The sequence below is a fragment of the Drosophila kikkawai genome, chromosome 3L (genome assembly GCF_030179895.1).
Source record: "Drosophila kikkawai strain 14028-0561.14 chromosome 3L, DkikHiC1v2, whole genome shotgun sequence".
Lineage (NCBI taxonomy): Eukaryota > Metazoa > Arthropoda > Insecta > Diptera > Drosophilidae > Drosophila > Drosophila kikkawai.
In genome coordinates this window covers 18,166,453-18,192,707 of record NC_091730.1, presented here as the reverse complement: position 1 = coordinate 18,192,707, position 26,255 = coordinate 18,166,453, and the positions used below count along the sequence as shown (strand labels likewise).

Genomic DNA, 26,255 nt, shown 5'->3' with positions numbered 1-26,255 from the left:
CATCATCGGAAAGTGTAAATAGGGGCATCCGTCTTATCGCCAATTAAGCGGACTAGATACCTCTTCAGGGTGCGCGACGATGACTGATAACTAATTTTAAAACAGTATTTAAAAATAACAGCGAGACGTCATGAGTTACATGTTCTACGCAATAATCAATATTCATTATCAAATATTATTTTTGTTTAGTCTCGCAAAGCAAGAAAAGTGACACTGATAAGCCCAAAGATATGAAAAAACCCCCAGAAATGCCTGTTGTCAATACGAGTTTTTTGGGAAACCCCCTAAATAACATTCACAATTTACAAAATATTCCACTAGACCTCCAAAAGTATTGTATTGTTTAAAAATATAGCATATGATTATAATTAAATTTTAATGAATAAGTTTAGGATCTCCTAAGGAAAAACCCAATGTATAGTAAAGTAATTGAATTATACTTTATAACATCTTGTGTTGTTCAATAGATTCGCTTGTTGCAGAGTTAAAAACTTCAATCCCTTGGCTCGTGTTAGATACATTTTAGAGGATTTAATTTTCAATTCAGAATTAGCATTCTCTTCACTATGAGTCAATTTGCTAAAGAAAAACACAGAGTAAATAAAAACTAAACAGTAACTAATGAGTTCTCTTACCTCATATTACTGGGAACATTCCACCATGCCCATGTAAGAGACACTTCCAATGGAAGATCCTTATAGTAACGCAGAAAATCCCGATCGTTTCCCATATAATAACCCAGGGACTCAATCCTGAACCTATCTCCTCCGCGGCCCAGCTTGAAGTCATCGTATTGCGAATAGGTCTTACTTCCATCGGAATAGGTGAGCTGAATACCCAAAACATGGCTGTGCGAGGCCATAATAGAGCTCAATTTCTCGAAACCAATCCAATAGTCGCCATCGATTTCGCCAAAGCCGCACAGAGCGTTCTTGTAACTATCTGCCAAGTTCTCGTATCGTCCGCTCTGACGACACTGAATGACTGTCCAACCAGTGCTGAGATCGGTGCTCCTGACCACTTCCGAGGACTGAGGGGTTTGGTTTTTGGTTTTGGACTCCAACTTGGCAATGTGCTTCTTCATCTCCTTTAGATGTTTTCCATTTTCAAAGGCTTCCGACTCCAATTTGGCAATTTGTGCCTTGAGATTTGATATCGTTAAGGCATGATCAGCTATTATTTGTTGCGACCTGTCTAGCTGCTTTAGGATATGTTTTACGGAGTTGTCTTCTTTCGTTTCCATACTTGATATTTCACAAAATATTCTTAATAATTGTAATACAAAATTGGTAAATTATGAATCATTTTAGATGTGACCAACAATTTGGCAGAATAAAGCTTCTACAGCTGTTTAAGCTTTATATGCAGTTCACTTTTGTTTGAAATCTTATCTTTTATAGAATCGTCACTCCGTAACTTTTGTTTTATGTTTTTATTGTATCTTTTAATGTCAACAAAACTAAATCTAATATAAATTTAATTAGAAAAAATTCGACTCTCTTTAAATTTCACAATGGACATGGATTTTTACTCAATGTGTAATCTAAATGTTTAAAAATCAATTAAAATCCTCCAGGCCATGGTTTGATTTGCATCACAGAAGATTTTATAAGCCGATTCGTCTCCATATCCATTGTACTAATAAAAGAAATACATTAGGCAAAGATTTTCAAGATTTAATAGAATTCCTTACCACAAGGAAACAAACCACAGCGGTTCTTTTGGAGGCTGATTTTCATAGTCACGTAGATGGTCCTCACCAGTTCTTCCAAAGAATTTCCCCAGGGACTTGATTCCCTTTCCATCCCAGCCAACTCTAAAGTCATCGTAAGTTGAGTCGCGCTTAGATCCATCTTCCAGTGTGTGCACTATATTCAATACATGCCTCCGATCGCCCATTATAGAATGTAGATTATCGAAACCAATCCAAAAGACGCCATTGGGGTCACCAACTCCGGTGACAGCATTTTCTTTATCAGTTGCGTTTTTCATGAATGGAATGAAAAAGCTAAAGTGCTGACTATTCAGAATGGTAGTTGGGAGTATTTGTTTAGATATGAATGCAGTTTCACTTTTGATTTTATTGCTGGATGCCGGACTCGGACTGGGAGCGTTGTTTGTTGTGTTTATCACTTGTTCCACTTCAGGAGCTGCTGCTTGGAGCTCGCCCTGGTTTTGATCACAATTAGTTTCGGATATATCTATATTAATTCGATCCGTCTCTAGCTTTATGTTAATATTGTAGGAATCGGTGATTTTCATAACCGGTTTCTTAGTATTGAAGAGTATTAGGAGCGCTACACTGAGTTGGTGTACTAATTTTTCGTTGCAATAAAAGCGTTCAGTTCCTTCCATGTTTTAATATTTTCAATTTCCGCGACACAACTGCTGCTGCTAGAATCGTACTGGAACTGAAGAAGCCGATAATAATTTAGCAAACCGCAAAAAAAAAACGTAAATGTTAGATAAGATAACATTACGCCGGAAGGTGGTCGGTAAGAGTTAACGTTAAAATACCACTTAGATGAAAAATATACTAGAGTTTGGCGAGCATAAAAATATCCTCTTCAGGAACCTTTTTAGATCCTTGCGAGGTTTTACAATTTAAGTCTGAAGTTTGCAACCCAATAAAGAAGTCATTTCCGAACCTGTGGATTATCATAATTAATATTATATATATTCGTCTTGCCACTTTTAAAAATTAAAAGAGAGAATTTAAGGAAGAAATTATAGTCTAATAACTGCCAAAAACTTAAGGGAAAGAACCCATTTTTGACCCAATCTAAACGACTATAGTATGTGTTGCTTAATATTTTATCTAAATAACCGTCTTCGATTACAATTTAATAGCTCGAATTGCTGCATGTTGGCCTTTTCTTCAGAAAGTACCCTCACGTCGTGATCCGCCACGTCCAGCTGCTGCTCCAGCTGCCGCTGGAGATTGCGCACGCGCAAAGTGCCCATGGAAATGGGCAGCCGGTTGTACTCCGCGATCAGTTGCCTTTGCCGCTCACGGGCGGCCTCCAAAAGCATTCGATTCGACTCAGACTGCAGCTGCTCCTGTGACTGCTCCTCCGGCATCTCCTGCTCCTGCGGTTGTTCTTGCGGCGAATCGGAAAACAGATCACAAGACGTCTGCGAACGCATACTCAGCGCTTCATCGAGGTCGACATCCACCATTTCCGGAATGTCCATCTGTCTTACTCTAGGCGTACTTGACCTAGAGGAGGGTGAACCGGCAGAGGACTGGTCACCCGAGCTGGACTCAATGCCAAGACCGGTGGCTAACAGCCGGGGCAGTGTGTACTGCCCCGACTGGTAGCCATCGCGTTGCTCCGGCATCCTGCCCAGCTCGAAACTCGAGGCAGTTCGCCGCAAACGCATGCTTTTGCCGCAGGACTCCCCTTCTCTGAGCTCCGGCTCGTCTCCCTCGCTGCGTGCTGGCCGGAAGAGCCCCCTCTCCGAGCACTTGAGCATAGCGGCACTAAGGAACCGCTCGTCGCTGATGTCCTCCGTTTGGATCTGCTTCTCGACAAAGCTCTTGGTCCTCAGCGTTCCGCCCGCAGGACGCCGTTGAGCGCCATAAGGCAGAGGTCCTGAGTTCTTTGCCATTGTGGCTAGTCGGGCCTTCGACTTCTCCTTGGGATGCTGGCTGACCATTAGCCGGTTTTCAAGTAGAAAGTTTCGGGAGGTTCGACGAACAGGGTCCTTCGTGGATACGTCGCCATTTGAGGGGATTAACATGATTGCCGTAAAAGTAACAAATAAAAAACAAAAACTGTCAACGTGTTTATATGTGTGGCAGGCTACAAAAATCAACAGGAAGCCGCTGATCTCTGGAATCTTTGGAAATATCTAAAAAAGGGCCAACTCTGATTACTATTTTTCCAAAAAAGATTCCTTAGTAACAAAAATTAAAACAATTTAATAATTTTCAATACAACTTTTGTTGATTTTATTTAATTTTTGTATCGGTTTTACTTAATTTATTGATAAGTGAATGCTTCCACTTGCTTGGTTACTTTATTATTTTTAACTGGCCACTAATACTGCTGCTTGATTTCCCTTTACTTTTACGGTACCAGCTATTTCTACATTTTTATCGTTGCATTGGCTGATTGGTTGGTAGCTAATGGTTTAACACACACACATATGTACGTTGATCTATATAGCTTACGACTTGTTGATCTCTTGAGCATATCACAGAACAAAAATGACAATAGAAGAAGACGTGTTCGGGTCTCTGGGCCTGGGGGATGGAAGAGTCTGGTTCTAGTAGAGGGCTTAGAAATTGTAAAAATATTACTCCGGGGCTTAAAAGTACATACTCGTGTACGCATATATAGTTTATGTTTATCTGATATATATCTTCTATATCTATATATGTATATATGCCGTGTAAATGTTCATATAAATGGTGATATCTCTTTTAGAAAAATACTGAGCAAAAGTACTTGGCGTTGTGCATTGGGGGTCAAGGATCAGGTCGGGGTCCCTATACCAGAATCTTGTCGTAAGACGGCGGTGGCGACTCATCCAGGGGCAGTTGCTTGCCCATCGTCGACGGTGTCTGTTCCGGCAGCAGTATGGCTATGTGGTAGGGCGGCGGACCAGCAGTGGCTGCCGCAGCCGGTGGACTTCCGGCGGTCAGTTGTTGTTGCTCCTGGAATGGCACCCTCATCTGGTAGACACAGGCGCGGGGAGGGGTCTCATCGAACTCCGCCAGGGAAGAATTTACTCCGCGGCTCTGGCACACAGCTGCTCGTGCTTCGGCACGACCCGCACTGGAGAGCAGTCCCTTGGGAATGCGGCACAGACTGACCATGCAGGCGGCCAGGAAGAAGGTGGCCGAGAAGGCGCAGAAAATGAGCACCTCCAGACCCGTGCCCTGGTGGTCGAAGTAGAACTTGGTGCCGGCCACGAACACCGAGGCCAGTACCAGGGAGGCGCACATGCCGCACTTCAGGTGGCTGGGCAGCAGTTGCGAGTCTGCGTGCTGCAACAGGGCATGGTGTTGCTGCTGCAACTGGTTGCTGTGCGAAGTAGTTCCAGCCGTGACCACCGGTGCCGTTGTGGTAGCAGCAGTGGTCACTTCTGCCGCTGCCGCTGTTGATGATGATGTGACCACCCCGGTTGAAGATGTGGCTGCCACTGGCGTCGTGGAATGCCTCATGCTGTTGCTGGAATTGTGGCGACGTGGCGCAGCATAGGCAGTCGATGGACGCGGATTGTGGCTGCCGCTGCTCGAGTGATTGCTTGTGCAGTGCTGGTGATGGGATGTGTGGTGGTAGGCGCTGTAGGCATCGTCACTGGAATAGGATTGCTTTATGAAAAGGGGTATAATTTACTAAGGTTTTATGCACTCACGCGTACACATGACCCGAATACTGCTGTTGCTGCTGCTGATGCGCATCGTAGTATCTCACGGGCACCGCCATGTTGCCAAACTGCGGATGATGATAGCTGTAGTGTTGCTGAGGCTGCGGCGGATGTTGCTGCTGATGCTGATGTTGCTGCTGATGCTGATGTTGCTGCTGATGCTGCTGCTGATGCAACAGTTGCTGTTGCTGCTGTATCCTGGGTGCATAACGTGTGCTGCCATGGTGTTGATAGTGGGAGCCACGTGCTACCAGGGGAACGATGGTTCCGCTTCCGGTTAAAACGGCTGCCGAGGAGGCCGCATTGTTGTTGTTACTGGCAGTGGTTGGTGCTCCTGCGGCAGCAACATGATCTCTGCTGTTCGCGTTGTTGTTGTTGCTGGTGCCGCCGCTGGAATGTTGCTGCAACATGTGCTGCTGCTGCTGGTGCGAATTGTTATTTGCATACTGGGAATGCGAGTGCGATTGCGACTGACGACTCGTGCCCGGCTGATGAAGGTCGTAGGGTGCCTGCGGCAAGGTACGATGCACCGAGGGCATGGCCTGGCCACTACCACCGACGCCGCCCGCATTGTTCCCGCTGCAACTAGTGGACTTGGCTCTTCTCGGCGGATGGCCATAGCTCAGGCCGCTGCCGGCATGGGACAGCGAGGCGGCCACGCGGGAGCGTCCAAAGCCGCACTGCTGCGAGCGCTTGTCGATCCAGAAATGCATAGCTATCACAGGAGGATTCAACTGGAAAGGAAAAGAATTTTAAAGATTTAAAATCATTTCCTTTTAACTTACAGTTAAAGGACTTAAAGTCCCAAGTAAAAACACGGATACATCTCGAAAACATATTCTTTAAGTGTTGAGAGACAGACAGACAGTTGGCATTAAGTGCTGCAAACTTATTTGAAGTTCACGCTGTGTGTGTTCGGCAGGGGGAAGCCCTTGACTAGACAAAGCGCCTCTGACTCATTTGGCTTTGTGTCTGCCAGACGGAAGAGAGTTATCCCCGGTGCCCATGCCACGAATTCGCCTGCACTTCCCTCCCGGTTTGCATCCCCAAAAAGCCAAAACAGGAAACGTGCGCATCGCATTTTATGAGGCTGCCTCAGTCGTCTTCCTTGTCTGCCAGACCCGACCCCTCGTCTCCAACAGTTCCTGGTCGTGGTGGTCCTGCCATGGCACTTCCTCTTTGTGCGCCCCTCGTCGAAGGTGAAACAAGGAACAAAGGTTGCTCTCCTGGTCAAGGAACCCGCCCGAAAAATAAAACATTCATTGAACGCTTTCACTTCCCGTGTCATTGGCAGCAAACCCAACACCAAACACCGCCGCCACCAAAGCCCCAAGCGCGCCACAACACACAGACTGGGATTAGTGGTTGTGTTGGAGAAGGACATGGCTCGGCACTGGCGCCCTCAATGGGGGTTTGTACAGAATAAATTATCAGATCTTTGACTAGGAATATTTTAAAAAATGTTTACTTATATAAACGCAATGTTATTAATTTAGAAGGCGTCAAAAAAGAGTTCTCTCGATGACAACCCCTTCAGCCAGGGAGGCTCTTTGTGAGGTCTTGCTTTGTTCGATGAAGGCGAGACTTTCGAGTTCGCGAACTATTCAAAGATGGATTATGATGCTGACTGTGTTCCTGGGCGGAGAAAATTGTGGTCCCATTGTGCCTGGTGTTTGCATTTGCTTAACTGTTCGTTGAACCGTGCCTCTGCGGTATTAGCCAATCAAGGCTGACAACGGCCAGGAGCGCACTTAAATAGCCCCAGAGAAATAATGAATTTTTCAAATTATAAACAATCAAGCACACATACGCACCGTGGGCACTGTGGCCAACAGCCATAAAAATCAACCGCACAATAAAATAACTTTTACTTCGGCAACTTTTGTGATCTGTCCGCCCGTCCGCCTGGTCTCAAGGTTCAAAGTTCAATGGCTGTCAACAACTTCTTCGAGCAGAAGAGCATTACACAACACAATGCCGGAGCTCTGAGTGCAAATAAATAAATACTCAGGCACGGGGCCAGGGTAATAAAATAAACATATTTAAAAGAGACATTTTGACAACCTTTTGATAGGTTCATTTCGTTTCCATTTCTCGCCTGGCGCCACTCGGATTTCGGTTTGTGTTTGCACCCCCCTCGTCCTGCGAGAGTCCTGGTTGAGGGTTCAATGCTTTGGCTTTGTGCATCCCTAGTCCTAGCCCCCAACGATGCCTGCGATTTAGTTTTGTTGCCACTCGGCAGGGTAAAGTTCAGCTTGATTTGCCTCTATGCTGCTGGTCAGGATTTTTGCGGAACTCAAAGGAACTCGGGCATTGACATTGTCTCAGCTGAGGTCAGACCACCGAAAAGTGTTTTCCCTGGAAAGAGGGGAGGCCTACGAGTTCCCACAAAGAGTGCTTAGTTAATTGGATATAATTAATATTTACCCACTACATAAATCACTTTCCCAGCAGCACCTACCAAATAATAATTCTTTTATCAAAATACTTCATTAACATTTCGACCCCTCCACCGATGGCAAACTGCCCAATCATTTGGACTCGGCATCGGTCGCCTTGAAGCAATCACTTTATGTTCACTTTAAATAGATACAAAAGCTCTTCCGATTTTATTCACTGAACTCGTTTTACTATTGGCCAGCCGCCAGCTGAGGTCGTTAAAGTTGGCCTCTGGGACGCGCTAGTTTCAACTGTTTCCGTGGTGTAGCGGTTATCACATCTGCCTAACACGCAGAAGGCCCCCGGTTCGATCCCGGGCGGAAACATGTGAACATAATTTTTTTTACTTATAATGATTTTTTGTCTTTCATAATATATATATTTTTGTTTTTATTAAGAGATAAGATAGAAAAATGATTAAAAATAACCCTTTGTTCACATAATAAATTCCTGCATAAGGTTGAATTTTACGTTTAATATTTTTCAAAGGTATTTATGTTTTTTTGTTCGATAAAATTTAGGTTATTCCTTAACCCTTAATTCCTGCATAAAGCTGTATATTTTTAGGTTTTTGAATTTTAGGTTTAATTTATCTTATTATAAATATTTGTTGAAGGTTTAATTGGTGAAGTCTGTAGAATTAAATAAAATGTGTAACATTCTACTTAGGTGTCTCAAGTTTGTTTAAACAATTTATTTTTCTTTTTTAGCGTACTATTTAAAAACCAACAACTGATTCTGATTAGAAACAAGCTCCTTAGCTTAGTTTCCATTGCCTACATTTCAACGAATGCATACAGGAAGCCTTTTAGAGACTAACGAGGCCTTTGAAAACGTTGTACAAAATCATTTTAAAGAGCTTGGCTAACATAAAAAAACTAAACTGCATAAAGTTTAATATTTGTTGGTCTTAGAACTGTATTCTTCGTAAAAATAAATAAATAAATTTTATAAAAATAAGTCCTTCCAGTTTTGTGTGAAAGAACCCGATACATGTTTCCGCCCGGGATCGAACCGGGGGCCTTCTGCGTGTTAGGCAGATGTGATAACCGCTACACCACGGAAACAGTTGAGCATGGAGCGCCCAAAGAGGCCCTAGTGATTCAGGAGAGGATTAGGTTCGGGCAAAGTGCCAGAAGGAAATCAAAAACTAATCTAATGAAGAAAAATTGAGATAATGTTAGCTGCTATTCAAAAGTTGATATTATTTAATGAAAAAATATATTTAGCAAATCAAGAGACTATTAATAAAATAAAATAAAATATAATTAATAAAGTTTTCTTTGTCATTATTATTTTAAAGCAATACAATACAATCATAATTATTCAAATCAAATTAAAATAAAAATAAAAAGCTCTATAAATCACTACTATTATCAGACTTTTTAAACGACAATTGCCATGGAAAAGGTGGCCTCCATTGAAATTGCCAGATGACACACACTGAAACGTAGCAAGAAATGTTTATTGAATGAAATTCCTGGGCCAGGCACTGGGAAATTCTTGGGAATCGGGAGCTATCCCAACCTCTTTTGACCGTCCATTGCATAAATGAAATGCCAGACATTCGTGTTTGCCGCTGTGTGTTTACCCGAGCATTATCCTCACCTCCGGCGGATGAAATTTATGCGTCATGGGGAAAAGATGCCAAAACAAAACAGAAATTGTAAACTTTAAAGCTGAAACAACCCCCCTATACATTTGCCTTTTCATTCTCACTCGGATGGTTAACCTTTGCGAGTGACGAGCGCTTGTTTTATATGCGATTTTTCGTTGGCGGGAAGTGAATTTGTCCCATTCGAGTGGCTCCAAGGGGAGGTGCAGTCAGGGACTGATACTGAATGCCTGCCTGCCCACTTGATGGCGTACGCTGCGTATGAGCAATGCGGTGCCTGTGTGCCTGTGTGTGTGTGGGATGTACTGTGGCTGTGGCTATGTGGGCTGTTTTCAAGTGCAGCACGCTTTCTTCTTACCTGCAATATATATTTTCTCGAGCTCTCAGATATTTCCCCTTCAGCTTTTCAATGCCCTCCTCCGTCTTTATTGGCACGCGGCCGTCACGTTTCTGGCCGTTATTGCATACATATTGTTGTTTCTGTTTCTGATTCTGGTTTTCTTCGCTGCAGCAGAGTCCTTGAACGCTCAACTGACCCGACAACCACACACGAGACGAGAGCACACACAAATAAATATCCCTCTAGAAGGAGCTGCTCACACTCACGCGAAGGACTCACGCGACTTGCAAACTTCTTTTCAATTCAATTCAAAGCAAGGAGATACTTTCCTTGCCGCGGAATCGCGCTCGAATAACTGTATTTTCCAGAGGCGTAGGCAAAGGCGGACGGGGACAATGTGTGGCGACGTCGACGGGGGAGCGGCGGTGGGTGGTGAGTGCGGCGCCTGCGATTCGAACGGAGCAAGGACTCGCAGCCAACTGAATGTGCGAGTGCAGCTGCTGGGCAGCACCAGCAGCAGCCCGTGCTCGTTTTCACTTTCATGAGTTTCGCAGACCAACCCCCCTTTGCCTCGGCCCCACCACCACCCTCTCCACGAGTGGCGCTTTTCTTTTTTTCTGTTTCGTTTGCCAGCAGACAGCGCTTTGTTTTTGCTTTCTGTATGTGTGGCCGTGCGCCTGTGTGGGCGAGCGGGTGGGCGGGTGCAACACAGCATGAATGGCGGAGAGAGAAAGAGAGCGAAAGTGGGAGAAAGGCTGCTCTCTCCAAGAGCACGGTGGCTGCACGGCACATGCGCCCTGAATTCAAATTTATTTAAAACAAAACTTTAAAGCTTTTGGCGCCTTGTCTATCAGAGTTGCCAGCCGATAAGGAAAGGTTAATCGAAAAGAGCTTAATCAGGTCGATAAAATTCGTTAAAGATCATTTTTTACACTTGAAAAAAAGGATGACACACTCCCTTCTAATTTTCATTATATTTCTTTATTTCCGAAAACCCTCAAAGACCCACGTTTTGCGGCTCGCGGCACTCCGCCACCTTGGGATCGTAGTGCAGGCCCGGAGTGCAGTCCAAGGTGACTCCACGGCCATCAACGCAGTAGTAGTAGGCATCCTGGCGATACTTGTGCGGATAAAAGTGGATTCCCACCTGGGGACACTGGATGTCAGCTCGGCGAAGAGGAGAGCGGGAATAGGGCTTAATATTCCTGGCCGTGGCATCAATCTTTAAAGAAAATAAATACAAATCTTAGAGCAACTTATTCCAAAGATAATTCTCCCCCTAAAACCACTTACCGAACACTCCACATTCTTGGCATAGTCACAGCACTGGCACTCGGGGTTGTACAGCAGACCGGCAGAGCACTCCTGCTCCCAGGGTCGGCCATTGGAGCAGACAAAGTACTTGCTGCAGGAGGCCTTGCTGGCTATGTAGGTGATGTTGTTCGGGTTGTTGGTAGCGGAGCAATCATTGGCCACGCAATCCACGAACTGGGGAAAGTCGCAGCGGTCGGTCATATTGTTGTATTGGAGCTGGTCGTGGCACTGCCGGAGCACAGGGCGTCCGTAGTAACATAGAACATATTTGGTGCAGGTGTTGTCGTAACAGAAGCTACTTAGAGCAAAACTCTCGCAGGTGGGCAGGCACTGAACCTTGCTCCTGTAGGTGCACACCTGGAACACCGGGTCGAATCCCAGATTGCAGGACTTACCCTCCTCAAGGCAGAGGGTTGGAGTTGCCCTCTCTAGCTCCAGGCAGCTGCCGATTTTAGCTATCTTGCCATCTTAATTACGAATAATTATATTATATATTATTATTTTTTATTCCCCAGATTGACTCACTCTGACACTCGATGTACTTATCGCAGTCGTCCACATAGGGCAAATAGACTTCATCTGCCACATTTTCACAGATGTTGATGCTGCTGTTGTACATGTCATACTTGATGGAAATATCGTCTTCAGCATTGCCATCATCACCTGGGTTGGGTGCCACCACTAGGTCTTCGTCGGCTCGGCCACGATCCACCAGCAAGAGGGTGAGCAGAAAGCCAGATTTTATCAACCACTTCACTGTCAAAGGCCAAAGGGATTGATAGAAATGTTAAGGTAATAATAATGGTGTTCAGAGTTACTTACTCCTGGATAGTTCGCGATGTGCAGCCCAACTGTTTGCCATTTGTCTGGAAAGTATCCAATTTATAACTTGAAGTGAGTTCTCTTTGTCTTCGCCTAATGAGTTCTTGCCAACTTGGTCTTATCACTTGCTAATTTCGGCACACGCCTCTCTCAGACAAACTACCTAATTTCCCCAAACAATTCAAATGTCAATTTATCTGCGCCAAACATGGCGATAAGTGGAGACAATACTCAAAATGCTAAGGATAGACTGGTTCCCAGAACCCGTGGATATCATCTCTCATTATTATGTAGTTTGCCAAAAATCTATTTGACTGCTTAATTGGGTTTCAAAGTTTTCCAGAGAATAGGCTTTGTGAAGTCCTAGAATATGAGATGATAATAGTTAATAATAAATTAATAATTTATGAGAAATAAATACTTTTCGGAAATTTCTGAAGTTATTCTTAAACCTATAGACTTCAATTCAATATACTTTCTTCTATGTTTATGTAAAGTAATAAAGTTGATTTTAGAGTAACTATCTTACTTATCTTTCAAACCAGATGTTACAATTACAACAGAACAGGAGTACAACTGTGTGACTCATCCTTACACGTGTTTTCTAATGCTTGATAGAAGGCTTACTGATTAGACCACCTCCAGATTGGCTCTTGTTCCTCACTATCTATTCCAGCACAATTTGAATGCTTCTAATTACAATAGAAAATCATGCATCCTCATCAGATAACTCTTCCAATTCGCTGAGAATCAAAACAAATAGCAAGTTGATTGCCAAAAGAGTTTTACCTATAAATAGAGACGTTCTCCGAGCTCAGGCGATAGTGAGTGGAGGAAACCGAGTTCTATGAGTAAGTAGAGCCCCACAGCCAGGAAGCTTGCCAGTCTAAATTCCAATCAATTCTTCTAGTGATTTACCCCATAACCCTCCTGGCCATCGTGGCCTTGATCGGTAGCTTTGGAGCAACTGATGCTGATATCAACATCTGCTCGAATGTGGTAGACAACCTTTTCCTGCCGCACGTAAGCAACTGCACCAAGTACTACCTGTGCATGAGTGAGTAGCCTTCTCCCCCCCTTCTCCTCCTATAAAACTCAATGGTGTCTCATACCAACTCCAGGTGAGACAGCCATTCCCCGGGAGTGTCCCAAAGACTATTACTTCGATTCCCGCGACCAGGAGTGCGTTGGGGTGATGGAGGCCTCCTGCATTCCGTCATGCAAGGCCCGTGGTCTGGAGTCCTTCAGCTACGACCGCACCTGCAATAAGTACGTGCTCTGCTTCGATGGCACCCCAGTGGTGCGCGCCTGCTCCGATGGTCTGCAATACAACTCCCAGACCGATCGCTGCGACTATCCCCAGTATGTGGACTGCGCGGACAACCTGTGCATCCGGGAGAACAATCCGGAGGATATTGTGTTCATACCCAGCAAGGCGAGCTGTAGCAAGTACTACGTCTGCCTGAACGGCCTGCCTACGGTCCAAAACTGTTCCAATGGTCTGCAGTACAACTCGAAAACCGAGAGCTGCGACTTTGCCTCCAAGGTCAACTGTACGGTGGGTATTAAAGATTGGCTCTTTCCTTTGTTCTTGGAAACTATCTGAGGCGTGGTGTCGTGTCTTTCAGGTTGAGAGTCTGCAACGCAATATCTTGCCATTCGCCCGAGCTCCTCCACGCAGCGCAGATATCAAGTGTCCCTCGGAGGGAGCCCACTTCATTGCCCACCAGAAGCGCCCGGATGCGTACTACTACTGCCTGAATGGACGCGGCGTCATCCTGGACTGCACACCTGGTCTGGTGTTTGATGCCCAGCGTGGAGAGTGCCGAGAGCCGCGATTCGTAGGCGCTTAAGTCTTGAAAATAAAGATTTTCCGTTATCATACCTGAAATTCTTTTAATATGAGTTCTTAGAGCATAAGCCTAAATCCTAAAACATGCTGAAAATTACACACTGAGGAGAATCACAAGAAAATGTGCGGTATCCTGGGCGAAGAACTCTTGCTTTAGAATCTCCTTATCCATTTCAATCTCTAGTTTAATTTAATAATAAACATATAATATTTGCAGAAACCCAAACAAGATTTTTACTTCCATTTTTACTGAATTACATTTTATTGACTCAACTTTCTTTAACGGCCCATATTATGGGGTTCACGGCACTCTTGAATCTTGGGATCATACCAAAGACCCGGAGAGCAGTCCAGGACCAAGCCATGACCTTCCACGCAGTAGTAGTAAGCATCTTGACGTGACTCGTGGGCAATGAAGTGGGCACCTGCAGAAGGACAGATCCCTTTAACTACACCAGAACGAAGAGGAGAGAAGATCTGCGCCTTTCGCTGATCAGCAGGGATCTAAAAGGTTAAGGCTTCTCAATCAGTTCACTTTGGGATATAACCTTCAAACCCACCTGACAGTCCGATTTCGATGGAATATCGCAGCAATCGCACTTGGTGCTAAAGTACAAGCCTGGCGTACAGGTTTGCTCCTTGGGAACTCCATTGCCACAAAGGAAGTACTTCTCGCAGGACACCTTGCTAGGCACATAACGCAAATGATAGGCATTGTAGTAGATGGAACACTCTGACTCCACACAGTCCACATTCTTGGGAAAGTCGCATCGATCCGTTCGGGAGTTGTACTGGAGGCCATCGTGGCATTCCCTCAGCACAGGACGTCCGTAGTAGCAGAGCACGTACTTGGTACAGGTGCGCTGGTAACTAAACGTGGTGAAGTTGAAGGCCTCACAGGTGGGAAGGCACTCCGCCTGACCTGCATTCACGCAGCTCTGGCTGGGAGCATCGAACTCGTAGGGCCATTCACACTGCAAGGCTATGGCTTGGCCAGCTTAAAAAATACAGAATAATGAATGATCATGAAATGATTAATTTTATAGCTTGATTCCCACTCACATCGACAGAGGTAATACTTATTGCAGTCTCCCACAAAGGGCAGAAACACATTATCTGCCACATTTCCGCATAGACTGAGATTACCCAGAATTAGAGAATTGTCATCTTTCTCAACGAAAGCGGGAGAAGTTGTGCTTAAAGAGAATCCAGCCTCTCCTTCAGTTGCAGTTCCATCCTCAGCTCTGGTTGCCAGTATTCCGCATACCAAAAGAATCACAAACAATTGCTCTTAAAAAAAAAGAAAATAAATAAATTGTTTGAGTATCCATGAATATGAGTTCTTCACTCACGCACCTCTACTCATCGTTAGCTTCTTAGCCCAACTGCTTTCTGCAGCCCGTGAAAATTTGCTAATTTCAGTTTCAAACATTCAACTGATTGTGATATCGCTATATCGATGTTTACACAGGTGACATATTAATTCTGGGGTAACAAGGGTTCTTGAGTGGTTTAATTTTTTTTAATTACACTCGCTCTTTCCTTCCTTTAATCGGTATGCATTTTGTATTCATAAGCACTTAGCTGCTAATTTCTATTTAACATAATTATTTTATATTTGTAATCATTACTTTATTTTTACAAATATTTGATAAGCACTTAAATAAAAATAAAAGGTATTACATTAATTTATTCTAAGACAGCAATTACCCATTTTCCTTTTCTTACACATTTCGTCATGATAAATTTCTCTCTGTGTATATAATTAGAATATAAGATTCAAGATCTCTCACATCATTACCGAAACACTCGCCGCCTGATCCACGAAATTCTACGAACGCATCGCGTATCGTTTGAAAAATTCTCGTTTTCGGCACTTCGATTCAGTTGGAATTGGGGCATCTCTCTGAACACTGCTCGCTGCTCCGGGACTCAAAACAAATATTATTTAAAAAGAAATTATTCATCAACTGCTGAGAGAAACTCACACCTCAGTGTAAGTTTGCATAATTACTGCATTTGGCCATGTTGTCTTCGGAGATGCCAAAATGATTGACATTTGTCAAAGCATGAAGTGAATTCAACAAATGGGAATTTATTTATAGACAGTGCCTTGCGGTGGGCCTGTGTTTGTATTGGAAAAAAAAAACTCATTAATGTGCGCGATATGTGTGCATATAGTAAGTAATACAAAAGATTCCCTCTGTTCTTCTTCAGGCACATCGAGTAAGAAATGGTCAACGAGCTGAATAGGCCCCAAAACGGGGAGAATGCCGCCCTCAGTGAGGTAAGCTTCAATCTAGATTCTAGAATATAAAATAAGAAATCTTAGATTATTCGGAACATATATTTTAATTCAAGAACTTTTAGGGTTTCATTTATCTTATACATTTTTAATATGAACCCCAATAATTGAAATGTATAAGATAAAATTAACCTTAAAATTTCTTGAGTTAAAAAATATCCTATATGATACCATTAAGAATTCACTGGCACTAAACTCACATTCTTTCTAATAATTTAAATAAAAATTGCTACATACATGCTGTAGGTGTTTTCGGCCATTAACATTGTATTTGTCGTACATTTAATTATTGTTCTTTCTTCTTATTTTCAACCAAAAGGTTGGCATATTAAATGCATGTCATTTCGAAAATTCTAGAACAATACAACTCAGAGACCTTTACATATTCTTCGTGGCACTCAAGGCAGATTTGCATTCTAAAAATGCCAGAACCAATCATAAAGGTTCAAGAATACAACTAGTAGAAATTTTTTTAAATAAATACGACAATTTGTAGAATAAAAATAATATAATTGTTTTTAATATTTTCTAGCGCCTGGCAGCTTCCAACCGGCAACTACAGGAGATGCAGGAGGAGCACCGAGAGCTGCTCCAGGAGATGGAGACATTGCGGCTGCGAGCCGCCGAGCTCACCCTGCTGAATGCCCAGCGTCATCAGCAACGGCAGTCAGTCCGCATGGTGCAAGAGGAGACGGTGACCAGCCAAGTGCAATCCAGTCAAGTGGAGGCCAGCCAAGTGGAAGCGGTGACAGAACAGTCTTCGACCTCTTCGGTTGACACTCCCACAGAGGAAACTGCTCCGGAGACTCAGGAAGAAGAGGAGGACAAGGAGGAGACGGCCAGTTACCTGCAGGAGAAGCTAAACGAGATTGCCCAATTGAAGGCTCAGTTCAAGCGTGTCCAGCACATGGTAGACACCACCAAGATGATCGAAGAGCACATGTCCTCCAGGCAGACGACACAGATCAGTTCCTCCAGCACGAGCAGTCGTCAGTCCACAACCTCCGAGGTACGTGTGGCCGCCGCCGAATCGGAGGAGTCTATCGAGGGCCCAAGTTCTAGTCAAAGTCCACCCGCCGACAATGCGGAGCTGCTGAATTCAATGCTCAATATGTTCACGGACTTCACCAGCGATCTGCGCGGTCAGGCGGAGAGCCTGAGGGAGGAGAGGGATCGGATCAGGGCGCTCAAGGAGGAGATAATACAGCGCAAGCAGGGAAAATAGCTTACTACATAATAAATGCTGAATTACCAAGAGATGGGAGTATATCTTACAAATAAATAACTGTCAAATGTATACTTATCTAACAAATATATGATTAACCGTCGTAAAATGGGGTTTTTTATTTGTTTAATTAATGGGCCCATTTCCGCTATGATTGAAATCATATTATTATCTTAAAATTATTATTTATATGAGATGTTATGAGGACCATTAGGCAAACCGCTAAACTTATACTATCTTCGTTTAATTAATAAATTCCCTAAAATTAATTTCTTGAAAATTTAAAAACAATTCAAGGAAGGAGTATACTATAAAAATTAATAACTGTGAAATATATACTTTTTTAATAAATATTTGATTAAGCGTCGTTAAATGAGATTTATGATTTGTGTAAATAAATGGGTCAAGTCCAATTACGATTCAAATATTAGTATATATCTTAAATAATCATTTGCAACATCTATAAGAAGCGTTATGCGAATATCGTATTTTATATTTAGCCAATCTTGGTTAATTATAGTAAATTCCAACAATTTATATATTTAATTCATTTGATAATATTACAACATTGTTAAATTTAGCATTAATTCATTTTAATTTCATTCATTTTAAGCACAATTTGATGTTATGACAACCATTACATGAATATCGTAATTATGAATTTTGCTAAATCTATACGATCTTCCTGAAATCATAAATTCCGTAAATTTATGTGTTTAATTCTTTAAAAATATAAAAATAATGCAAATTAATTTTTATCGTACTCAATATTAATGAAACTCATATTAATTCTTTTCATTTCGTTAAATTTAAACATAACGATTAAATTTAAATATCGTATGGCGGTTATAAATTTTAAGGAGGAAAGCTTAGCGGTTTTTTTGGAGTATATATTATTTAAATATTAAGCTAAGTGCGGATTTAAACGCTTAAAAAATGTTTAATTTAATTTGTTTAAAAATTAATTTAATTTTAGTGTGCCCAGAACCCGCTTCTGGGTTTGTGAGATTGTTTAAGATAAAAGCCATGTTTGCATCTGGCAACACTCCTTTTGTCAGCTGTCTCGGCAAATAAAAAAAAAAAAACAAAGTTTGAGTACAACAAAAAAATATACATAGTAAAATTTCCTAGTTTCCGAAAGTTTGTACCAATCGCGTATACAATTAGTTATTGTTTTTTAAGTTTTTATAATGGCGCCGCCTCTGAAGCAGGCCGCCGACCACGGCAGCAGCGCCAGCAGCAACAACAACTCCGTGGGCGGAGCAACCGGCGCCGTGCCCAAGCAACAGCAGCAGCTCCAAGTGAATGGAGCTTCCACAGGCGGAACAGCGACCAACAGATCCGCACGCTCCCGGCGTCAGCAAGAGCACTTGGGCGAGCCGGACATGGACTTCGTGGAGCCGCTGCAGCGGGAGACGCTGAAGACGCTGAACGTGAGTTATCCCCGTGGTAGAAGAGCACGAAGGCATCCTCTCTCGGTTTATAAATACACTTTGCACTCATATCGGCCAGCGATCGTGTTGGCCACAGGTTCAGTAGCGAAAACGAACGCAGCCACAGCGCACATCGATTCTCGATCGGCCTTCTTTATATATATATATATATCTGAATAGACAGATATATATATAAACCCTATATAGAAAGCAGCAAAATTGCCGCCCTTCTGGTGCTGACATTTCTGCTAACCTTTGTTTGCTGTTGCTTCAAGGAGTTGCTTCAGCGCGCCCGCATCACCAACGGCCAGATCCGAACCCAGGAGGATCAGCTCTCAGGCATCAGCTCCACGGAAACCAGGCCACCGGCACAGCAGCAGCGCGAGGTCCTGCGTCAATTGGCGGCGGAACACAGCAGCAGCTACGACTCATCAGGTGAGCGCCTAGAATATTCAGGGGAGGCACAAATTCCATTCCGGATTCATTGAGTAATTTCCAATTTCCGCACCTGGCCAAGTGCTGGCCGCTGGCCCACACAATGATCGGTGCGCCAGTTCATGTTCTATAAATACCAAGCGCACGAAAATAAACGCCCACGAAGACGATGTCGTCCAACCCACACTAGCACTGAACTTGCCTCATCTCTCTCCTCTCTCTCTCTATCTTCCTGGCAGAGCAACTGCAGGAGCAGCAGCAGCGCTATCGCTTCCCCGTGCGACCCGTCCAGCGCGTCCAGCATCAGCCGTCGACAACGTCATCATCCACTGCTCTAGCGGCCCCCGGATCCTCCTCGTCGACCCTGCAGCGTCTGCGTCAGTCGACGCCCCCGAATGCCGCAGTAGGCGTGGTTATACCAAACGCCACCACCAGCAACGGAAACGTTAACGGCAACTTTAGCGGCACAGAGGAGCAGCAGTCCGGCCTGCAGACACTTGTCCACCGCCTGCTCAGTCTACCCGGTCTAAGCTCCAGAAGCGAAGCCGGTCGTAGCCAGGTTGAGGTGTGGCGCTCCATGCTGGAGTTGGTAGACAATCTGAACAGCAACAGACAGCCGTCCAGTGCGAATCCTGTGGAGGTGAGTCCTGAAACCGCGGGGATTATATACTTTAAAGACTAAATAATAATTATTTTCCCCTAAAGGATATTTACAATATGGTGCACGAGATCAATCCCAGCGCCGAGCAGGACGAGGGCATCGTCAATTCGACTAGCTTGGAGGATGTTGCATTAAGCGAGGTAAGCTAAACTTCAACAACCCAACCAACTTCTCTCACTTAGCCATGGAACTTCCTCTACAGATGAGCGACAACCGTGCCCAGTCCATTCAGTCCTTGCACAGCGTCCTGGAAACGCCCACTCCTGACACAACGCCCACCTTCGATGAGCTGCAGCAGCGGCTAGAGGCTTCCAACCGGAATATGCAGCATTTGCAGGACGAGCAGGCCAAGCTTCTGCATATCCAGAACCTGGCCAAGTCCCACCTCACCGAGATGGAGCAGCTGCGCCAGCAGGCCGATCAACTGCCCCACACCAGCAACGGCGGGGAGGCGCCCAAGTATGAGTCGGTGCAGCAGGTCCAGGACGACATGGCCTCCCTGGTGGGTCGCATGAAGAATCTCACCGCTTTTATTCACAACCAGAACGAGCTGAGCACTGTGCTGGGGGATGATGGCCCAGAGATCCTGGCTGAGCAGCAGGCCTTGCAGGAGAAGCTGGAGGCTCTGCGCAGCCAGCGGGCAGATATGCGCAATCTTGTGGATGAGCTCAACAGCATCAATCGCACAGCCAGGGAGACAGCCAGGCCTGTTAGGGAGGAAACTCCCACACCACCGGCCAAGCCAGCTCAAGCTCCTGCTCCTACTCCAGCTCCTGCTCCTGCTCCTGCTTCAGCTCCTGCCAAGGAGCGTGTTGTCCCAGTGGAGTATACACGGAACGTGCCCATCATGCGGCAAGAGGCGGCCAATGCCGCCCAGCGAGCCCTCCATGCCCAGAACATGATCAACAAGAAGACGGCCGACATCGAAGCCCTCAAGGCCCAAATGGCCAAGCTGAAGGGCATGCTGAACACGGTGAGCCAGATCGAGGAGAGCGTGCCCGCCATGGGTGCGGCCCTGGAGCGGCGGAGCGAGGAGCGCACAAGCGTGGAACGCGAACTTCCAGCTGAAATTGCTCAGCGTGTGTTTGCCCTAAACGATGTCACCTCCGAGCTTCGTGCCGAGGCAGCCAGCCTGCAAAAGGAGCGGGATCGCATCTTGGCCCTCAAGGCGGAAATCGAGCGACGGAAACAGCAGGCCGCTGCCGCTGTCCAAATGGGCGAGGAGGCCTTGAAGAGGAGTAGTCTCACTCCCACACCCACCCCCATGAGGCAACAGCAGGTAGCACAGGAGGAGGAGGACGAGGAGGAAGAGGATGAGGATCCATCTTCGCTGCAGGCCACGCCTAGCAAGGAGCAATTGCGCGACGAGCTGCGCCTGCAGTGCGAGCGCTTGCGCAAGGAGTACGAACAGAAGCAGCGTGAGCTGGAGCAGCGCTATGTGGCCAGCAACAACACCACCTCCGAAGCGGACGACGAGGGCAACGACGACACCGACAGCGACAAATACTTTGCCAATGCGCGCACTGCCTCCTCGGCTACGCTCAAGCGAGCCGCCTCGGCCAACACAGTGGTGGAGCAGCGCCGCAGCCAGCCGAGTGGGACACAGCCCCCGGCGCCACCGGCACCTCCGGCACCTCCGTCCACGCTCAACGAAGACGATCTGAATGTGACCATCGATACCTTGTCCCTGGGAAACGACAGCCTGCCTTCTAGCAGCAGGTCGCAGTACATGCCGCCGCCGATGCCACCAGTTCCGGGAATGTGGGGTGAGTTGTACATTTGCTTTTGATAAAACCCGCCTGCAGTCTAATCTGCTTTCCAACCCGCAGCCTCGCACAATTCTGGCACATCCTGGCATGGCCAGCAACCGATTTATGGCCAGGCCAGCACCAATGCCGGAACAGAGTTCAAGCCAACGCCGGCAGCTACCCAGCTGGGCTCCTCAAATGCCTCAGGATCGAACGCCTCGTCCGATGCCATGCTACTTCAGCAGTTCATGCAGACGCAGCAGATGCTCATCAACTCGGTGTGCCAGTGCAATCAGACGCTATGGCACCAGCAGAGGGAGATTGACAACCTCAATACTCAGATACATGCGGTAAGTCAATCCTTACCTCTTAGTCCTGATGCCTTCACAGGCTTACCTTTACCTCCCCCAGCTCCAAGATCGCCTGAGCGTGGTGGCCTGCCAGGATCACGGCTTCGGCCTGCGCTCCGAGTCAGTGCCGCCTCCGAATCTCAATGTGGGCCCGGGTCTTGGCCAAACACCCAACAACTTGTGTTTGGGCAGCAGCCGCGCCCAGTCGGAGCAGCTCTATGGGTTTAGCGCTCATCAGAGTGCCTTCAGTAACTATCAGCGCAGCTGTCACCGCACTGGGGGGGATCCTCATCATCATCAGCAGCCGCCGCAGCAGTTTCTCAACAATGCCGCTCCTCCGCCACCGCCCACGCACTACAACAACGAGACGCCTCTGTCGCCGCCCACCTACCGCTCGAGTCCCGGTCCCATCTTCATGAACCACCACAATAACACGATCCATCAGAACAATGCGAATCTTCGCACCCAAAACCAGTATGCCAACAATTTGCACTCGCTGCCCGAGGGAGCGGGCGGAGCCCCTGGAGGAGGAGGAGGAGTATCTGCCGGAGCTGGTGTCACCCTGAACAACCAGGTGCCGCCAGGTAATCGGGCCAATAACTACTGGGACAACTTCCGCAGGTAAATGCTAAGAATAATGTTACGGTGATGGGGTGTGGTTATGGAAAATGGTTCGGTCGAAGGTCCAAGCAATAAAAGTTATATCCAACCATCTGGCTTGAGTTCATTTTCAATTCTGTGCCTCGGTAAGTGCAACCAAGGCGTTGCAAGCTAAATTGTGTTCCATTAACAGAGTTGAAAGTGACTAACCAAGACTAACACTCAGTACTAACAGGTTTATTGGGAATTTATTAAAATATATAAATAAAGTAGTGAATATCCTTGAATATCATACTTTAAATGTAGTAATTCAAAGACCTTTTAAAATAGTTCTTTAATTTTATGAAAAAGCCTAACTGACTATAATTACTTCTCTTACTTCCTTAACATTGGTGTGAAAGGAGTTCAATATAGATCAGACTTTCTTATGTCTTTTTTACATAATTTGATTAACCCATGCTTGAACCGTTTGCCAGCTGCTTGCATTAACCCATTAAAATCCGTGCGCTTTTGCAGCCATTCGCGCCAGAATCTTCTCTCCAACAAGAGCAACGAGGAGCTGAACGTGGACCTTCAACTATATCGCCGACAGCGAGCCCGTCCCAGCTACTTTCAACCCTCGCAGCTCCTGGGCGCCCTGCCCTCCGCAAGGAATGGCTTAATCCACCAACAGCAACAGCAGCAGCAGCGTCGCCAGTTCTTTGAGTCGCCACTCACCACCGCCTTGCCTGGCAGCAATAATCTCAACAACAGCGGCGGCAGTGCCAGAAAGCGAGACTGGCGCGAGGATCCTGGATCACATGTGGATCGAGATCACGAAGACGAGGACATGGACGATGTGGAGGAGAACCACGACAATGTCATCTTTGGTGCCGGGCGACGTCGCAATCGTCGTCGTCCCCAGCTTTCTACGCTGCGGGATGAAGACCCCGAGCAAGCCAACTCCTCCAATCTAAACATGAACGTCAACTATGGCAACAGTCCGCTCTACCAGAGGAACAAGGTGCCGGCCAAGCCCAGCACCTCTGCGGTTTCGCTGACTCCCCTCCAGCAGCGTCACCTTCGTTTTGATTTTGAGTTGCCGGCTCAGTACATGGAATTCGAGATGCCACAGGTGGCGGCAGACACTACTCCCCTGCTCGGTCAAGAAGCCACGCCTGCAGACGAGTCCAATGCCTTGGAGCAGACAGAGGAGACGGCTTCCGAAGAACTGAATCGAAATCTGTTGGTCAATGCTTTGAAAAACGACAAGTTCACCACCAAGTTTTACGAGTCTATCAAGGAGGATGTCTACCGCAGGCTGGAGACGCTCTTCGAGCAGCAACAGCAACAGCATCAACTGCAGCAGTCCCAGGAGCCGCATAGTCTGCGGAAGGCCCTCAATCAAGAGGAGAACGAGCCTGCGGGAGATGCGGAAGAAGATGCTGATGCTGATGCGGAGGCCACCGAGAGTCGCAGTGAAACCCCGCTGGAGGTGATGCGCCTGCAGCTGGACAGCGAACGGCCAGAAGATGAGAAGGCAGCGGCCGTAAAACAGCTGACTGTGGTCATCCCTCAGAACGGCCATGACCTAGAGGAGAGCGAGACCAGTCCCTCGGAGGAACCAACTGCCGCGAGTACCGAGAATCACGAGGTAAGTAAAGGGGTGTGATTTCCTTCTCCTTCCCCTAAGAGGTCTTAGTTATACAAAATTCCCCCCCTGTGAGGAAACCCTTTAGAGGACTAAGAAGTAATCGACTAACCCCATAGCTATCTGATCTCTGGAGCTATCACTGTGCCAAGCTTAACCAACTGCGTCTTTATTGCCAGCAAATGCTCCAGGTGCCGGTGGAACCGGTGGCTGGTTCAAGGCTGGATGCCTGCTCTATTGTCGAGGTGACGCCGGATCACGAGCTGATAGAGTACATCATCCGGCGCATTCGCAACCAGACGCACAACAACACCGTTATCAATGACTCCCTGCTGGCCGAGGTCTCCAAGCTGACGGCCACTGCTGCCCAGAACTCGGCCGCCAATTCCCCACTAATCTCGCCCAAACGCATTTACGCCAAGATAAAGAAGATGGACATGCCGCGGCAGCGTGATGAGTTCCTGCTCTGGTACCGTTCCTACCTGGAGCAGCTGTTTGTGGTGGAGCAGCCGCATCAGGGCGGCTGCAAGGTGAAGTCCCAGGAGCCGTCCCCTCTTGAAAGTCCCACCAAGAAGCAGGCAAACAAAAGGGAACGCGAACGCGAGCAGGACTCTAACAACGATGCCGACCTGGCCGAGGCTGACCAGAAGAACGTCTCCGCTTCGGGCAGTGGCGACCAGGAGTGCGAGAACAATGAGAATCCTGACGAGGAGGCGGATGGAGGAGAGCCCACAGGCGACTCCACCTCGGGCGTGGAGAAGACGGACGTCAGTCTGGACTAGCCGCAGGTTGCGGCCAAGCCACCACTACACACACATTCCTAAGCTCACAACAGATACTTCATCAACTCAATTTCAGCTCTTAAATCCTTGTTATCCTTTTGTCCCAAGTTTTCATTTCATTTACGTTTAGTTTTTATTTTTATCATTAAATTATGTAACAATAATAAATATATATTTACACACCGAAGAGGGAGGATATGTAGTTGCTGATAGATCCCTGAGGCACTGCATCCTAGGATGCTCCTCTCCTACTTGGTCCCGCGTGCCGTCATCTGCTCCAGCATACGGTAGTAGCAGTAGCGACTGTCGTAGTCCAGATCATACCAGAAGTTGACAGCGATGCACTTGTGGCTCTGGCTCACATGATGGAACCAGTAGTTGGGCAGGTACAGGATGTCTCCCGCGTGCACACGCACCTTCAGCGGCCTGGCCCGCGCGTACTCTGGATATGTGGCCAAATCGGGAGCCAGCGGATCAATGCTGACCCATTCGGTGAGCTGTACGCCGCCCTCCTCGTCCCGAATGGGTTCGATGTGGAACTGCCCGCTCTCCGATGTCCTGTATACGCCCGTGGGATAAATCCGGCGCGGCACACAGCTCAGCTGATGCGGGGGAATAAGGATAAAGTCCTTGTGGCCGGAGATCACGCAGTACAGGTTCTCGTAGGGATCCTTGTGCATAGAGGTAATGGCTCGCTCGTCGCCCAGCCAAAAGTTGATGGCGTCGGGCGGCTTATTGAAGGATTGCTGCGCAAAGTCCAGGTCACTGACCCTCAGATCGGCGGCCAATTCCGGCAGGTCCACGCTTAGGTTGGAGTTCTGCTTTTGGATGTAGTGGACGGCTCCGGTGGGATCATCCAGGCGCCGGACCACTTCCGATAACTTCATTTTCGTTTCCAGCGGCAGGACAAAGTACTCCTGACCCTTCTGGGTGGCCAGGCCATCGGCATAGCCATTGGGCGTTATGGCCACGTCCACTGTCCTGTCGTGGAGAGCCTGGATAAGGTACTCCGGGGTCCACTTCCCGATTGCCGGCCACGAGAGCGCCTGCCGGATAACCACCGGCTGGTTCTTGGCATAGTAGTCGCGGCAGAACTCCACGGCTGTGGGCACCTGGTCCAGCTCAGCAACGTTACTGCCAATGCACAACTCCTCGGCCTCCTGGAGTAGTGTGTCCAATGCTTCCGAGTATTCCCGCTGCATGCCAAGCAATCAGTGGTGCCTTTCCGTTTTTTCCCGTCAGATTTGGCTTTTTTATGTGTGACTATGGAAAAATATTGAAAACAGGTAGCAGCGGGAAATCTATCTATTTCTTTAAAGTAGCTT

At 46.6% G+C, this 26,255-nt stretch overlaps 9 protein-coding genes, 1 long non-coding RNA gene and 2 other non-coding genes across 13 annotated transcripts; 4 read left to right on the top strand and 8 right to left on the bottom strand.

Moving 5' to 3' along the window:
• Positions 1-307: 307 nt before the first annotated feature.
• On the bottom strand, positions 308-1,307 carry LOC108070383 (angiopoietin-related protein 7-like). Its single transcript, XM_070286153.1, has 2 exons — positions 636-1,307; positions 308-579 (listed from the first exon to the last, which is right to left on the bottom strand). The coding sequence occupies exons 1-2, from the start codon at positions 1,241-1,243 to the stop codon at positions 435-437; spliced, it is 753 nt and encodes a 250-aa protein (XP_070142254.1). The 5' UTR covers positions 1,244-1,307; the 3' UTR covers positions 308-434.
• Positions 1,308-1,417: 110 nt separating this feature from the next.
• On the bottom strand, positions 1,418-1,916 carry LOC108070452 (uncharacterized). Its single transcript, XR_011444930.1, has 2 exons — positions 1,694-1,916; positions 1,418-1,638 (listed from the first exon to the last, which is right to left on the bottom strand). It is a non-coding gene; the product is annotated as an uncharacterized lncRNA (long non-coding RNA).
• Positions 1,917-2,798: 882 nt separating this feature from the next.
• Positions 2,799-3,850, bottom strand: LOC108070451 (uncharacterized). The gene has a single exon (XM_017160929.3). It carries the CDS (start codon positions 3,742-3,744, stop codon positions 2,815-2,817), a length of 930 nt encoding a protein of 309 aa, XP_017016418.1. The 5' UTR covers positions 3,745-3,850; the 3' UTR covers positions 2,799-2,814.
• A 126-nt stretch (positions 3,851-3,976) lies between these two features.
• Positions 3,977-10,245, bottom strand: LOC108070447 (putative uncharacterized protein DDB_G0291608). Its single transcript, XM_017160926.3, has 3 exons — positions 9,792-10,245; positions 5,368-6,113; positions 3,977-5,309 (listed from the first exon to the last, which is right to left on the bottom strand). The coding sequence occupies exons 2-3, from the start codon at positions 6,090-6,092 to the stop codon at positions 4,496-4,498; spliced, it is 1,539 nt and encodes a 512-aa protein (XP_017016415.1). The 5' UTR covers positions 6,093-6,113; positions 9,792-10,245; the 3' UTR covers positions 3,977-4,495.
• TRNAV-AAC (transfer RNA valine (anticodon AAC)) lies at positions 8,072-8,144 on the top strand. The gene has a single exon. It is a non-coding gene; the product is annotated as a tRNA-Val (tRNA).
• On the bottom strand, positions 8,813-8,885 carry TRNAV-AAC (transfer RNA valine (anticodon AAC)). Its single transcript has one exon. It is a non-coding gene; the product is annotated as a tRNA-Val (tRNA).
• Positions 10,246-10,770: 525 nt separating the features above from the next.
• Positions 10,771-11,949, bottom strand: LOC108070384 (probable chitinase 10). Its single transcript, XM_017160835.1, has 4 exons — positions 11,910-11,949; positions 11,613-11,843; positions 11,067-11,554; positions 10,771-10,995 (listed from the first exon to the last, which is right to left on the bottom strand). Exons 1-4 carry the CDS (start codon positions 11,947-11,949, stop codon positions 10,771-10,773), a joined length of 984 nt encoding a protein of 327 aa, XP_017016324.1.
• An 807-nt stretch (positions 11,950-12,756) lies between these two features.
• LOC108070385 (protein obstructor-E) lies at positions 12,757-13,762 on the top strand. The gene is made up of 4 exons (XM_017160836.2): positions 12,757-12,760; positions 12,820-12,966; positions 13,031-13,467; positions 13,538-13,762. Exons 1-4 carry the CDS (start codon positions 12,757-12,759, stop codon positions 13,760-13,762), a joined length of 813 nt encoding a protein of 270 aa, XP_017016325.1.
• A 278-nt stretch (positions 13,763-14,040) lies between these two features.
• Positions 14,041-15,127, bottom strand: LOC108070386 (protein obstructor-E). Its single transcript, XM_017160837.1, has 4 exons — positions 15,118-15,127; positions 14,824-15,051; positions 14,322-14,758; positions 14,041-14,265 (listed from the first exon to the last, which is right to left on the bottom strand). The coding sequence occupies exons 1-4, from the start codon at positions 15,125-15,127 to the stop codon at positions 14,041-14,043; spliced, it is 900 nt and encodes a 299-aa protein (XP_017016326.1).
• A 504-nt stretch (positions 15,128-15,631) lies between these two features.
• On the top strand, positions 15,632-17,400 carry LOC108070394 (GRIP and coiled-coil domain-containing protein 2). Its single transcript, XM_017160845.2, has 3 exons — positions 15,632-15,757; positions 15,979-16,048; positions 16,599-17,400. Exons 2-3 carry the CDS (start codon positions 15,995-15,997, stop codon positions 17,289-17,291), a joined length of 747 nt encoding a protein of 248 aa, XP_017016334.1. The 5' UTR covers positions 15,632-15,757; positions 15,979-15,994; the 3' UTR covers positions 17,292-17,400.
• A 950-nt stretch (positions 17,401-18,350) lies between these two features.
• On the top strand, positions 18,351-25,132 carry cmb (combover). Of its 2 annotated transcripts, none has more exons than XM_017160900.3 (9): positions 18,351-18,724; positions 19,000-19,159; positions 19,399-19,799; positions 19,865-19,960; positions 20,023-21,586; positions 21,650-21,918; positions 21,980-22,539; positions 23,035-24,151; positions 24,328-25,132. In XM_017160900.3, exons 1-9 carry the CDS (start codon positions 18,482-18,484, stop codon positions 24,928-24,930), a joined length of 5,013 nt encoding a protein of 1,670 aa, XP_017016389.1. In that variant the 5' UTR covers positions 18,351-18,481; the 3' UTR covers positions 24,931-25,132. The 2 variants fall into 2 exon arrangements, with proteins under 2 accessions (XP_017016389.1, XP_017016388.1); XM_017160899.3 differs by having other exon boundaries at positions 18,352-18,724; positions 24,268-25,132.
• Positions 25,058-26,178, bottom strand: JMJD7 (Jumonji domain containing 7). The gene has a single exon (XM_017160901.3). It carries the CDS (start codon positions 26,130-26,132, stop codon positions 25,179-25,181), a length of 954 nt encoding a protein of 317 aa, XP_017016390.1. The 5' UTR covers positions 26,133-26,178; the 3' UTR covers positions 25,058-25,178.
• Between the last annotated feature and the right edge of the window lie 77 nt (positions 26,179-26,255).

What these genes read in the sequence shown, in the direction of transcription:
- LOC108070383 (XM_070286153.1), bottom strand. Translation starts at nt 1,243, where the DNA reads ATGGAAACGAAAGAAGACAACTCCGTAAAACATATCCTAAAGCAGCTA. An exon ending in AATGTTCCCAGTAATATGAG is followed by an intron (nt 580 to 635) that starts GTAAGAGAACTC and finishes GTTTTTCTTTAG; the next exon opens with CAAATTGACTCATAGTGAAG.
- LOC108070451 (XM_017160929.3), bottom strand. Translation starts at nt 3,744, where the DNA reads ATGTTAATCCCCTCAAATGGCGACGTATCCACGAAGGACCCTGTTCGT.
- LOC108070447 (XM_017160926.3), bottom strand. Translation starts at nt 6,092, where the DNA reads ATGCATTTCTGGATCGACAAGCGCTCGCAGCAGTGCGGCTTTGGACGC. An exon ending in TATTCGGGTCATGTGTACGC is followed by an intron (nt 5,310 to 5,367) that starts GTGAGTGCATAA and finishes ATCCTATTCCAG; the next exon opens with TGACGATGCCTACAGCGCCT.
- LOC108070384 (XM_017160835.1), bottom strand. Translation starts at nt 11,949, where the DNA reads ATGGCAAACAGTTGGGCTGCACATCGCGAACTATCCAGGA. An exon ending in ACATCGCGAACTATCCAGGA is followed by an intron (nt 11,844 to 11,909) that starts GTAAGTAACTCT and finishes GGCCTTTGACAG; the next exon opens with TGAAGTGGTTGATAAAATCT. An exon ending in TAAGTACATCGAGTGTCAGA is followed by an intron (nt 11,555 to 11,612) that starts GTGAGTCAATCT and finishes TTCGTAATTAAG; the next exon opens with ATGGCAAGATAGCTAAAATC.
- LOC108070385 (XM_017160836.2), top strand. An exon ending in CAAGTACTACCTGTGCATGA is followed by an intron (nt 12,967 to 13,030) that starts GTGAGTAGCCTT and finishes TACCAACTCCAG; the next exon opens with GTGAGACAGCCATTCCCCGG. An exon ending in CCTCCAAGGTCAACTGTACG is followed by an intron (nt 13,468 to 13,537) that starts GTGGGTATTAAA and finishes CGTGTCTTTCAG; the next exon opens with GTTGAGAGTCTGCAACGCAA.
- LOC108070386 (XM_017160837.1), bottom strand. An exon ending in TAAGTATTACCTCTGTCGAT is followed by an intron (nt 14,759 to 14,823) that starts GTGAGTGGGAAT and finishes GTATTTTTTAAG; the next exon opens with CTGGCCAAGCCATAGCCTTG. An exon ending in CATCGAAATCGGACTGTCAG is followed by an intron (nt 14,266 to 14,321) that starts GTGGGTTTGAAG and finishes TTAACCTTTTAG; the next exon opens with ATCCCTGCTGATCAGCGAAA.
- LOC108070394 (XM_017160845.2), top strand. Translation starts at nt 15,995, where the DNA reads ATGGTCAACGAGCTGAATAGGCCCCAAAACGGGGAGAATGCCGCCCTC. An exon ending in AGAATGCCGCCCTCAGTGAG is followed by an intron (nt 16,049 to 16,598) that starts GTAAGCTTCAAT and finishes AATATTTTCTAG; the next exon opens with CGCCTGGCAGCTTCCAACCG.
- cmb (XM_017160899.3), top strand. Translation starts at nt 18,482, where the DNA reads ATGGCGCCGCCTCTGAAGCAGGCCGCCGACCACGGCAGCAGCGCCAGC. An exon ending in AGACGCTGAAGACGCTGAAC is followed by an intron (nt 18,725 to 18,999) that starts GTGAGTTATCCC and finishes TGTTGCTTCAAG; the next exon opens with GAGTTGCTTCAGCGCGCCCG. An exon ending in CCAGTGCGAATCCTGTGGAG is followed by an intron (nt 19,800 to 19,864) that starts GTGAGTCCTGAA and finishes TTTCCCCTAAAG; the next exon opens with GATATTTACAATATGGTGCA.
- JMJD7 (XM_017160901.3), bottom strand. Translation starts at nt 26,132, where the DNA reads ATGCAGCGGGAATACTCGGAAGCATTGGACACACTACTCCAGGAGGCC.